General features: G+C 41.5%; 1 protein-coding gene across 1 annotated transcript; it reads right to left on the bottom strand.

Moving 5' to 3' along the window:
- Positions 1-1,076: 1,076 nt before the first annotated feature.
- On the bottom strand, positions 1,077-12,589 carry snx3 (sorting nexin 3). Its single transcript, XM_076083551.1, has 4 exons — positions 12,388-12,589; positions 4,923-5,018; positions 4,464-4,588; positions 1,077-1,909 (listed from the first exon to the last, which is right to left on the bottom strand). The coding sequence occupies exons 1-4, from the start codon at positions 12,547-12,549 to the stop codon at positions 1,804-1,806; spliced, it is 489 nt and encodes a 162-aa protein (XP_075939666.1). The 5' UTR covers positions 12,550-12,589; the 3' UTR covers positions 1,077-1,803.
- Positions 12,590-12,792: the final 203 nt, after the last annotated feature.

Here is a 12,792-nt window from a genome sequence, read left to right as displayed (position 1 = left end):
GCTGTCCCTCGATCTGGTGCTGAAACCAAATGCACGGGGCAAAGAAGAAGAACTCTATGAAGATTTATGGGGGAAAGACTTTTAAAGGACATGCTGCTTGCATTGCCTCCCGACTGTAGAACTACATTCATCTGAAGACGGTGTTTGTATTTAAGTGGTAACTGTCCTTTACGTGTTGGTGTGTCCTGTTTGAGGCTGTTTTAGGTCGAATTTTTGAAGTTAGGCACTAACACTGGATAAAAATATTCAGCACTTGGAAATGTTTTTGTGGCCTGTGATGTTTTTATTCTGTTGTAAATATTTGGAGTTGAACACCATTTAGAGTTGTAACCGAGAGAATAAAAAAACACTGAACTAAACTGCTCTTAAATAACCATAGATATAAAACTACCAGCTGAAACGTAATGGTCAACAATGGTGATGCTCTTCTCAGATCTAAATTTTGTTATCAATGTAAAGTATATTTTCAAAAGATTTGTTGATACATACATTTATCTACCACCAAAGTAGCTGGAACCAAGTTACAAAAAAAAAAGGCATTTCAGATCCATGCATTTGATCAGCCTCAATTTTGACTCCGTCACATTTATAAGCTTTAGGGTGGCACACAAATTAAGTGATTACAGGGTGTAAATAGTTCATGTAAAGTCACCAAAAGTATGAAGAAGTACAGATAAAGTACTGCTGTGCTTTCAGAGAGGCTAATCAGGCCCTCAGGGTACAAGCGAATTCAACATTAACAATCACTATATATTATCAGTAAAGTCTGACTTGATCATAATTAATCCATGCATTAAATGATCACGAGTCATTGATTACATAGGGATTACCTATGCATGCGTTTAGCACCGATATTATAACGGGTTACTGACTCCCCTTTAGAAGTAGCCTACTCTATTCTAAACACTCAGGACAGTTTAAATAAACTCTGGTCATCAGCCTAAACCTTTTTTTGTGATTAAAATGACTTATGTATACATTAAAAAAATGTAATAATACATTTGGGGTTAGCTGTAATGGTTGTGGCAGCTTGTTTGAAACGTCAGTCCAAATCAACAAATGTAATTATGCATGGAGACATTTCACCTATTTTATTGGAAAATCTTCAAAATAAACAAAAATGGCACAGCAGTATACAAATCTCGAAATGCATATAACCAGTAGAAATACTGCAGTTCCCTCTGTGTAAATTACTTCTTTCGTACTAGAAAATCATTGTGATAACTGGGCAGGTGCTGGTCGATACACACACATGCTTCATTTTTGAGAGAGGATCAACTAAGTGTGATTTGAGAGTAAAGGCCCATCAAACATATGTGCGTGTGTGTGTTTAGTTGCTAATTATGGTGCGCAACATGCCAGTATTGGATATATATATATATATATATGATAGGAAACTCTGTGGGTTTGACTCAAGAGCTTTGCATACACACACTCATTAAATGTTTTTATATAAATGAATATATTCAAGACATAGCTAAATGATAAATACATAATATATCCATGTTAGTGGCATTTCCAGACATAAAAAGAAATCACGATAAATTACTGTCAACCACAGTTATGTGTCGAACATTCTTGACTCCAATTAGAAAGTGAAAACAAACACCAATAAGGTCACTAATTTAACTAAAGGAAGTAAACAATAGTATTTTGGAAGGCGCGGGGAGGGGAAGTTGTCATTGAAATGTTTATTGTCTTGATAGAAACATGGAGCAGTGAAGAGAGCTTTGGGTTGTCGGGCCACGCTGGACTGAGTAGGGCCGAGTCAGACCATGCCAAGCAGAGCCATCTTTGTTTCTTTCAGGCTTGTCTGATTTTGGATGGGGTGTAGTTCTTGTCCACGGACTCGTCCTGTAGAAACATGTGCAGGCATCGTTCGTTCTGAGCTAGAGGGTGACCTGCCACTCTGAAACACAGAAGAGCAAAAGGCAGGTTTGAAATGAGAGTCAGAAGTTCAAAGACGAGGCTTGGTGACTTGGAGACATGACTGTACCTTTGGACACAGGGACACAGATGAACGGACGGGGACTGACGGGGGCATTAGACTGCTGGATTCAAAGATCAGAGTCTAGATTCAGCATCTATTGTCTATATTGGCTAACAGTGTAAACAACAGCAACAGTGCTGAATAGAGCTAACAGTGTAACCAGAGGGTGGGCTGATGGTAGGGCCTGCGTTATCAGCTGTAACTGCTGTATAAGTGCAGTGCAGAGTGTGGGGGGGGGCCTTCAGCTAGCCAGTGAGATACGCTCACATGCATTAAAAAGGTGCGCACAGCCGGTCAGACGTCAACAAAGCACAGAGAAGCTTGGATTAGAAAACAGACTGATTTGCTTACAGTACGCTGCACAAGTAAACAACCCCCTCAAACATCTTCCAATGCCTCAAATCTACACTATAAAGACACCTACCTGCACAACATGTTGCTCCGATGCAAGTTCTAATTTATGTGTAGATATCCACACCGTGTCCCACTTCCCCACTAAGTGTTAACAGTATGTACTGCATACTTCACTTTATAGCATGCTGCTTTTGCAGTCAATATACAATACATCAACAGGAAATTAAACTGCCAATTAATGTCGCTCCAAACCTGAAATAGTTCTCAGATAATAAAAATAACTATTATCTTTATTTTCTCCATTTCCTTTGTGCAAAGCATTGTGGGAGAATAGCGTCACACTCAAAAATAAAGGGTTTTTGGCATATTGGTAGCCTAGGGGCAAGGGACCTTTGCTGCATGTCCTTCCTCTTATATCCTTGCGTCACTCTACTGTTTCTACAATAACACGAACAACTAGTAGACATGAAAAACTCAAAACCTGCTGAGCGGTGGTGTTTAGAATGGATTTGGGACACAAACATAAAAGGTCTCTAGCTGGAAAGGGGATGTTGCGAGTACGTGGTATTCATCTTGACCACTCGTCTACAATGAAACTTCAGGCTTATATCTTACAATCTTTGCAATAATCAATATGCTATTAATAAATCTAGTTAACGGTGATAAAACTTGGACCATACACACTGATTAGTAGTACAGGGCATGTAGATTTCACTTGTGTCACAGATTTTCACACAACTTAAGGTAAGTTTATCTTGAGGCTTTGGTGAATGCGTCTTTATTATCCTATGATTTACCTAAATCAATCTGCACTTTTCATGCCCTTCAGTCCCAGTCATACAGAAGATGCTGTATGACTGGGACTGTGTCTTCCTCTGTTAAAGTCACTTTGACATTAGGCTTCCCCAAATGTCCCTTCAGATGACACAAAAGGAGCTTAACGAGAACAAGCCAGTGCACCTGAGACCCTAAAAACATCCCATTTTATCAAACGGTAAATTTCTCAGAACAGATCAACATGACGACATTGTATGTATGCATCCATCTTAACCTCTAACGGGAAATATTTTAGACAAATTAAGCGGGGGAAGCATTGACTGTGGTCTAATACCGGGGCAATCACTGGAGAGATCATGCCTGCTCCCCAACATACCCTGTTTAATGGGTTTTGGAAATGGAGACGTTGACATTGAGGACAATGTGCAGCATGTTAAAATGTCAAGGCACTGCTTGCTGTTTGAAGTAGGGATGTAAGCCCTTCCTCTGTACCTGAAGCATGAATTATGTTTGACTAGCCTAATCAAAAACTGATGGTTATCTCCTCTCCTCCCTCTCACTTGTTTCACAGCGACAATCATGTTTACCATTCCAAAAGATTCCCTCTTCACAATGCTCTCAATCACAGATTAAACAATGCTGCCAGCCACATCGGGCAGTATTAAAGTCTGAACAATGATATGATCAACAGCAGTGTTTCATTCATGGGAAGCAAGGGGGGGGGGGGGGGGGGAATCTTAATTACCAACACATTTCTCATCTTCTTTAAAAAACATATTTATGGATTTTAATTCTCTCAACTGTCTTTGAGCACTTAATATTCCGAAAGGAAACATTGACGCATTTGCACATGAAACAAAGATAATGGCCAAGTCTGCAATCAAAGCAAATAATTACAATCACACTGTAACTTTTATTGTTCCGCAGCTGAAAATGAGGACATGCTGGATCAAAAATAAGCAGAGGTACACACACGATCCAACGGAACCACGCGCTGTAATTTGAGCGGCAATTATCATAAATTACACATCAACAATAAAACAAATGTGGGGAAAATGATGTTGTGGGGGTGCACACTTGAGTCCTCTTTGGTCGTTCTTGTCCTCTGCGAGGTAATTACACCGGGGAATTAAGGAGGATAGTGAGGAAAAAGACCCGTCTGTCTCTGCCGGTTCAGTTTGTTAACAATGTGGAGAGAAGTGAAAAAGTTGAATCCACTTATTGCACAAAGTGTTTTATTGTTCTTGAGAGTTAAAATAATAGCTCACTAAAGGCCAGAGCTGCAAACAACTGCAGCTACAAAGAAAACGAATTTAAAGGAATAAATTGTGGAAAGGCTTACTTGTTGAGAAACTGCTCCAGAGCCTGTCGCCGGTCTTCTATGAAAGAGTCGTCAAATATCCCATCATCCCCTCGAAACGGAAGCTGCCGGAAAAGAGCTTTTCCTGGGAGAGGTGGGACGACCACCTGCGACAAAAGAGCATCCACGGAAAATCATACAACAGAAGTTAAACAGGCATACACGACTTATTCATTAATTAGTGCTTACAATTAACAGAGTACAACATTTAGAAGAAGAACAAAAAGACAGCTCACTAAACTATGAGCCTGTAGTGATCATGTACCGTTTGATGTGACAGGACGAAGAACACGGACCACATTCAGATCTTCTTTAACACAAAGATCTATGAACAACTTTCTCTCACGTACAAAAACATCGCGCATGTGATCAATGTCTAATGTTGGTTTAATAAGCCAAGTACTCAAGAACCTGTGTGTCGAGTTCACCTCAAAGGCTCACCTTGCTTTCCCTCTCCAGCTCTGCTCTGAGCCACTCAAAGTCGCTGTACCGCCTCCGTACACTAGACTCCTTCAGCTTGAAGATTGGTAGGTTGGTCTGTGGACACACAAGCACACACAAAGTTGGCAAATTGCTGTATAGCCGTCTCCTTTAAGTGTTGCCTGGATTTACGGAAAAGTTCTCCCTTTGCCTGCAGATGGAAGAATACATTTTCAAGAAATGACAGAGATGGTTTTCATTTCTGGGACCCCGCGTTTAGCCAGCGTCTGTACACACTCTAAATCTACCGTAGTGCATGTATGGCTACAATGAAGCTATTAGGGCTTCACTATTAATCGTTTCATCCTAAGACATAAAATAATGTTTGCTTGTTTTGTCCGACCCAAAGTCTAACACCTAAATATTTTTACTTCGCAAAAGAGAAACTTGATGGTTTTATGTAAGCGATAACGCGCCACATGGTGTCAATATAATAAAATGATCAATACTTCCCTTTAGAGCTGAAACAATTATTTGCTTCTGTGATCGACAAAAAACTAATAAGTAACTATTTTGATAATCTGTTCAATGTTCAAGTCATTTTATTCATTCAATCAGTTGTTCCCACTTTCACAAACCTGAAGAAGAAGAAAAAGACTCTTCCAAATTGAACCAAAAATTGAAAAGTTCACTCTTGTTTTGCTCACCAAGGTCTATCGCACTCCAATTCTTTTTTGTTGCCATTTCTGTGTGTGTTCTTGTACACCAAAGCGCGGATGTGTGCATAATTCTAAGCTGCTGTTGACAAGCACTCGAGAGTGAATTTCATGTTAGAAGGGCAAGATGTTTCGACACTGAGAGAACATTGAGCAAACGGCACATTACAGCACAATGCCAAACCTCTTCAATAGTCCCGACAGCACATGGCCATGCCATGACAATGCACAAACAAAGGGGGGGGGTGGGGGGTGAATGAGCATTTCATTGGCAGGCCACATTCACAGAAGGTCAGAATTCATGGGAGACGGAATCACAAGAGCAAAGCAATTGAGCAAGTAGGTGCAGCATGAATATAGTGTGAGCTGCAGACGGATCGATAAGCAGGCGACTGACTGTGTGCAGTGGAGGGGATGGAGAGTTAACTGGAAGGCTGAGTAAATGGCTGAATAAAAGGGGAGAGGGAGGCGCTGTACGTGGTCATAAAGGAAGAGCAGAGAAACTAGAGGGGTTCAGGAGCTTCATCTGGTCTGTGCAGGACTAATTGAGGAGGAGGGAGAGCAGGAGTGGTCTTTTCACTCTCATGGTCTCTCCCATTCAGTCTTTTTCCTCTTTATTTCCCTTGCTCTGCGATAAGTCAGATTTTCTGCCCTTGAGACTCCTCTTGTGGCGTTTCAATGGGGAAAATGCCAGCATTTGTTTTATTCCCTCTTTGCTCCGTCCTCTCTTCAGAAATTCAAAATTGATGGATCCTACCCAGATTTGGAAGGAAAGAAAATGAGAGCTGCCTTTCAACCGCCTCATTTCCTGTTTGACTGTAAAACAAATCTTAAATCATTGAAAGAGAACCCTGGTTTATGTCACAGTATACACTCGGGTCTATTATAAACACCTCGCTAAAACTAATGCAGTGCAACAGTCCTGCAATATATATATATATATATATATATCATTTGGAGGACGCAGTTTGTGGGGCTCTTAATTTGCATTGTTTCTATTATTTTTTCCACTCCATTTTGTCAATGAGGGTATCTCTGTAAGTGTTTAGATGTTTGTTTTTAAACATTGTACATTGTGTTTCTATGGGATTGAATCCGTCTGTGACAGAGAAAGAGGTGTGAGAGTGAATATGAAGTGTAGTTTGTTACCCTGTCCCTTTACATCTCCTGTGTTTCACCGTTATTCACTTTTCTTGTGCTTTGTGTGTTTTGAAAGCTGATCATTACGTTACCCGTGTATGTGATACCACCTGATTTCAAAATCTGCTTTACAAACTCTTTAGTTAATGAGGCCCTAACTTCAGCGCTTACTGCAACACGAAAGCTGTTTCACTCTGACCCCATGAAACAAGCTTTGTTTTTAACCACCACCACGAGCCTCAAAGCTATTTTTCTAATCAAACTAATTACTTTGTGTCTGGTATGTTTTTGTGAACTGTGTTTTCATGCGACTCCACCAGCGCTGGAAACTTCCCTTTCCCACTTGTTTCAGGTTCTCCCCAGATGAAGCCGTCAGTGAGCCCCTCACTCCTTCTCTTTCTCAGGTCACAGGAGAAGTGGATTATTTTAGCTTTATCACCCCAGTGCTCCGGCATTAACTCCACTCTCCTCTCTCTCGCCTGTCCCCGCTGCGTCATGTTACCTCACAGCATGGAGCGCCGCAAAGTTAATCCCCACCACAACAGATCACAGTTACAGGTAATCTGCCACCGCCGTGACTCTAATCCCATCATGTGCACACAGAAAACACTCAACCACACGCAAGCACACACTGAACGTACATGAAGAATGCACGCACAGGTGTTAAGTATGAGGTTTGACCAGTCACACAGTTAACAATGTAAATATAATAGCTATGGCATTCAAGCCGCGTTTATGCACACACAGTCAAACCCGGCCTACTCTCGTCCACACAATGAAGCTAGCAGTGAGAGTGTAAGGAAAGAAAGTCACCTGGCCTTTCAATCCCCTCGCCCTCTCAAACCCAGTGATTAAGAGATTGGCCTTGCGGGACAAGGGGAGGAACGAAAACGACAGAACTGAAAAATGAGAGGTCTCACTCACTCTCTTTCTCACACACACACACACTGAAAGAGGCGGTGTGTGAGAGCTCTACGAGTCAAAGATAAGGTTTCCATGGCGGGTTTTTTCTCTTCACGGCTGGTTAAAGGCGAGGGCCCGGGTGTCTCAACTTACTGGCCCCTGCAGTGATTAGGAGGTGGGACCAGCCCACATCCAGCCGGGTGTTAGCATTACATTAATTGTCTAAAAAGGCACACTTCGGCTCTTTCACGTTCTACAGGAGAGAATAAAACATAAAAGAGGAAGGACAGGACAGTGAAAGACATGAAGTTAGCCGAAGAGACAAAAATGCAACATCCAAACACCCAAATAAATAATTAATGGTCATGTTAAAAGCAGGTTTAAAAGGATGCCGTATTATTTTTTTTTTATAAAAAAGGACCATAAAGCTAGATGTACCTCCTTCAAAGTAAACCTTCTAGCTTCACTTTCCATTAGGAGTGTACAATTGACGCTCCATAGGAAGAGCATGTGATTCATAATGTGGGATACAATACCTTCGGCTCATTGAAACTGGGCTGAAAAGAGACCCTTAAAAAAACAGCAAGACAGAGAAAGAGGGAGAGATGGGACAAAGATCACTCCTCTCCTGAGAGAATAGTTCAAGGCCACCATGCATTAGCTTTTAGCAGGATGAATCAAGTCAAGTTTGAGTGTGTGCATCCTAAACCTCCCCCATGCCCTCTTCTTACCCCTCCCATATACTCTCCTTTTCAGAAGAATAGCATAAAAAAATGGCAACATAATAACGTTTCATTGCATCATATTGCAAAATGGGGGGGGGGGGGGGACCGGGAACAAAAGCGCTGGGGCTTGGTCTTTTGCTCTCGCCTTTCCATATACCCTCTCACTCGTTCACTCGCTCGCCGGCTACTGCGGCCTGACAGCCTACCCTCTCTCTCCGACTCGCCGAGCTGGCAAAAAGCTGCTTTGTTGCCATAGTATCAACTCCCACTTTTGATACTGTCATTTCAAGTAGGATATGGTAGCCTTGATACAATATGTTCCCTATTTCCATTAAAATAGTTGTCGAAGAGGATGCTGTAGACTTTGGATTACACTTGACTGTGCCTGACAAGCCCCCCCCCGAAACACACACACACCCCATCTCTCCCCATTTTATTAATGACCAAAGGCGCCCGCCCCAAAGCCCAAATGGAAAAGAGAAAGAAAGAGAGAGGGAGAAGAGAAGAGGAGGGGTAGGAGACTGAGTGAGCGACAGAGCTATAAGAGGCCTTTTATGTACTCCAATCCATAAACAAAGTGAGATCCCAAAGTTTGCTCCCCTGAATGTGCTCTCTGGATGAGATGGGAACCAACTAAAGACAAGACATTCTGATAACACACACACACACACACACACACACAGTATGCTGCTTCAGGGGGTCCTCTCAAACCAGAAACCACCAAAAAAAATACATTAAAGTGGTATGATAGGACTCTGCAGAATAAGTCCATTAGAAACATGACACACATGTGCAACAGCAGAAAATAAAGAACACCAAAGATGCCGGCTTCCTGTGGTCTATAAACCATTTAAGAAACTACGCTTAAAACGAAGGGATTTAGGTGAGAACAAAAATCCATTGTTTCCGCACGACTCTGGACATTACAAGTCTGCTCAGGCAAAAGGAGATATCCGCCTCCTTTCACGACGAACTTAGCTTCCACTTCTTTAAAACCCCGACTGAAATAAGTGGATTAATCCCATTGATTTTAAACACCAGATGCAGGCCTCGATGTCAACAGGTGAGGGTGTAACCTGCCTCACAGTTAACTTCTCACATGATAACCCAACCTTTAGACTGTTTGTTTCACCACTAACTTGATAAACATTCAAACGCTGCCAATAAGTCACGAGCCAAATGCATAAGCTGACATTGGAATTAAATATAGTCAAACTAAACTTTATAATTTCATAGCAGGTAATAAGCCTCTGCTGTGGTGTCTCCACTATACATTCAACCACATATAGTTATCAAAGGGGGCTTCAGTAACACATTATGAACGAGGCAAGTGACTGCACACAGCTGGGAGTGAAATGGGATAAGTGGGCAATGGGATGAAGGCTGGTGAGGGGGTGGCTTTCTGCCCTCCCATGGGTGGGGGGCGTGGAAGGATGGGGAATAAACTCCAGCTCCCCCCACACCCTGGCCTGTTTCATTCTTCTCTTCTCTCAATGAGGGGATTAGAGAGACTCTCTCAGTGCGGCCACAAGGGCTCTCTCGATCTTGAGGTGGATAGCAGGACAGCAGTGGGAACAGGAGACAAGGGAACGAGTTATAAACAGAGACTGCCGAGCATAATGCCGTGATAGAATTAAAGTTTCTAAATATTATAAGAAAAAAGCAAAGCATGGTCTATGCATTCCAGGCCGAGGCATTGTGGCTAACACTCTTAGCGTGCTGGCGATGGAGTAAAACGCTTCTAAAGAAAGCTGAAGAAAGGAGAAGGAGAGATGCAGAGCAAAGTTGACACCACGTTTGTTGAGAAGTGAGGGATGCGCCGCTTCTTCTGTGGTCTTATGCAAAGCAGGGTCACACAGGGCTATGAGGTGCACAATAATGGTGATTACACGCATATGCTAATTATTACACGCTAATCAAGTACAGTAGCCTTATATTCAACGCTAATGCCTGGAGACGGCTTCTCTTCCCTCAACCCGTTTCTTTAAGGTAAAGCGAAACTATAAATACTTTAGAGCCGCTCAGCGATCTAAATACTCCAGGCCACTAACTACAGGGGTGTCAGTCAACTGAAATGACAACTTAAAGATAAGAGATTGGGCAATCAGATGTGATTAGTGACTGCCTGACAATTTCAGACTCTCAATACAGCAAATAGTAGAGTCCTGGAACGGCTTAATTTATGCAACATTATATTTGGTGACAGACATGATGGAAAATGAAATGTGCAAATGTCTTTTTTTTTTTTTTTGTCAAGTCCTGAAAATGGTGCCATTATAAAAGGTAATCACACCACTTCCTCGTATGTTTGTGTTAGCAACTTATTGGATAAAGACTCTTACAGCTGATCATATCATAACGGAGCACTGAAACAATACCTAATTTAAGCTTGATAAATCGTTCTTGGCCTTGGAAACAGCAGGTGAAAAAACCTCTCAGTCCAAGATCCTCAAAGTTGCTTTGCTCTGGAGCTTTCAACCATGTGACAGTCTTCATCCCCACATTGAATTTGCTTTGTTGTCATTGAACTGTAGAAGTTCAAACTTTCTATTGTCCTATACACAGGACGTCTTGTTCATGTGGGTTTCGTTTGGAAATCTAGATTTCGAGTACAACTGAGACAACTCCTATCCGCTGATAAAGACTGTGTGATGTGTTTTTTTTGGTAAATTATTTAGTATGATCATTGACACATGATGAAACCACCAAAAAATACACCGGATCTGTGTTTTGCAATAGCTAAGATTGTCTAACCGTTATTCTACTCCCCGATTGCTCAACAATGCCAAACTTCTGGACAGTGTGAGCCAATAGTCTAATGCATACACAAGCATTTAGACCCACATGCTTCTTTACAGGAAGGTACATGCAGACACCAGCAGTAATGCTACTGCACTGTATTCTTTTTCTTGTTTCTATGTATATTGTAAACGTTTTTACAAGTCTTATTTATCCACTGCCCAAATTTAGTTCCTCGTGGACATTTAAGTATTTTGAGTTAAACTATGGATGGTAGGAGCTAAGAGGAAAAACATTTGTTCTTCACTATAAGTTCTTCAGAAGAGTAGGAGGAAGGAAATGTGTTTAGGGGGGGTGGGAGAGACTGGAAATGATCCGGCAGCACAATACATCCTGCCTACAGTTCCAGAAAAGCTGACTTGCTAAGTTATGTTCCCCTTTGGCCCACTACTTCGGATGACTTTTGATGAATAACCAGTAAAGTCAGGACAAACTAAAGCATTCTTAACCCTACCAACATCTCCTATAAAATAACATTAGTATATGGAAGGAGCAAGAAGGGCATTTGGTCATACAGGACTTTTAGGTTTGGTCAATAAGTGTAACAATTTTGTTATCTTTTCTTTGCAGTCAGAAAATGGGGTGTGGCTGTTGTTCAACTCTGAACTGGTCGGGAAGGCGTCAACTTTTAGGAGGAGTCATTCCATCATCGTTTATTCAGCTTGCTGCATGGGTTATATAACTTTTATTTGCAGACATGCGACTTGTGTCAATTGGTAAAACAGCTGCACTGTGGAAAAACACTTGAGGCTAATGTAAACAAATTCCCTTCATCAGCAGAGCAATTACAACATGTCTGTTACCAGTAAAGAAAACTATAGTTAATTATTTGTACTTGTTAACATTGTTGTCTAAATCTCTCGATTACCTAAAACGTTTAGTCAACTAACTTCGACCCATCGCTAACATCAGTAACTAACGTTAACTCGTTAATGTCAGCGAGCTAACCAGTGCTAGCTAGCTTAACGAGCTACTAGCCCGCTTGCTAACGTTGGCTAACTCGTTTCGCACTAAACGCCCACTTTTCGTAGATAATCATTCACACATTTAAATATCGACATCGTTGTTACGTGCACGTCTTTTTGACAGCAGTGAACCTGATGTCAATAAGTCATTACTTTTTTTGACTGCAGGAAAAACGTTAGGTAGCTCAGGTAGCTATCTTACGGCTAACGTCATTAGCACTTGTTACTGCAGGCTCACCTTCAGTCTGACTTCATACGTGGTGTATCTGGTCCTGCCGACCCCGGTGGTATCAGGGTTGCTCACATCAATCTCTAGAAAGTTACTTGGGGGTCCATAAGCATCATTTAAGTTCTGAGGCTTAGAGAAGAGCCGTCTTGTGTCAGCTATGGTATCAGCCATTTCTCCCCTGTCCTTCGAGCAGCTGGAATAGTCAGTTAAGTTAGCCAGAATACAAATGGTTACATCCCGTTGGGGAACTTCAAAATAAAACATTTGGTGGATGTTATATCCGCGTAATAAGAAATAAAGACGGTAAAGCGCATAATATCATACAAGTGTCTGTATTTACAGATACCATATATTATATATGTAATTTCCAACGTGATTAAAACGCTAACATATCTAAAATGTATAAGAGTAACT

The sequence above is a fragment of the Anarhichas minor genome, unplaced genomic scaffold, assembly GCF_050575085.1.
Source record: "Anarhichas minor isolate MPS153535 unplaced genomic scaffold, ASM5057508v1 ptg000136l, whole genome shotgun sequence".
Lineage (NCBI taxonomy): Eukaryota > Metazoa > Chordata > Actinopteri > Perciformes > Anarhichadidae > Anarhichas > Anarhichas minor.
Note: the sequence above shows the minus strand (reverse complement) of the source record. Positions and strands in the feature narration are given on the sequence as shown.

Excerpts from the sequence above, each read along its gene's own strand:
- snx3 (XM_076083551.1), bottom strand. The coding sequence starts at position 12,549 with ATGGCTGATACCATAGCTGACACAAGACGGCTCTTCTCTAAGCCTCAG. Across the intron at positions 5,019-12,387 it reads CGTATGAAGTCAGACTGAAG|ACCAACCTACCAATCTTCAA; the intron begins GTGAGCCTGCAG and ends GTGTGTCCACAG. Across the intron at positions 1,910-4,463 it reads CTGGAGCAGTTTCTCAACAA|AGTGGCAGGTCACCCTCTAG; the intron begins GTAAGCCTTTCC and ends TCTGTGTTTCAG.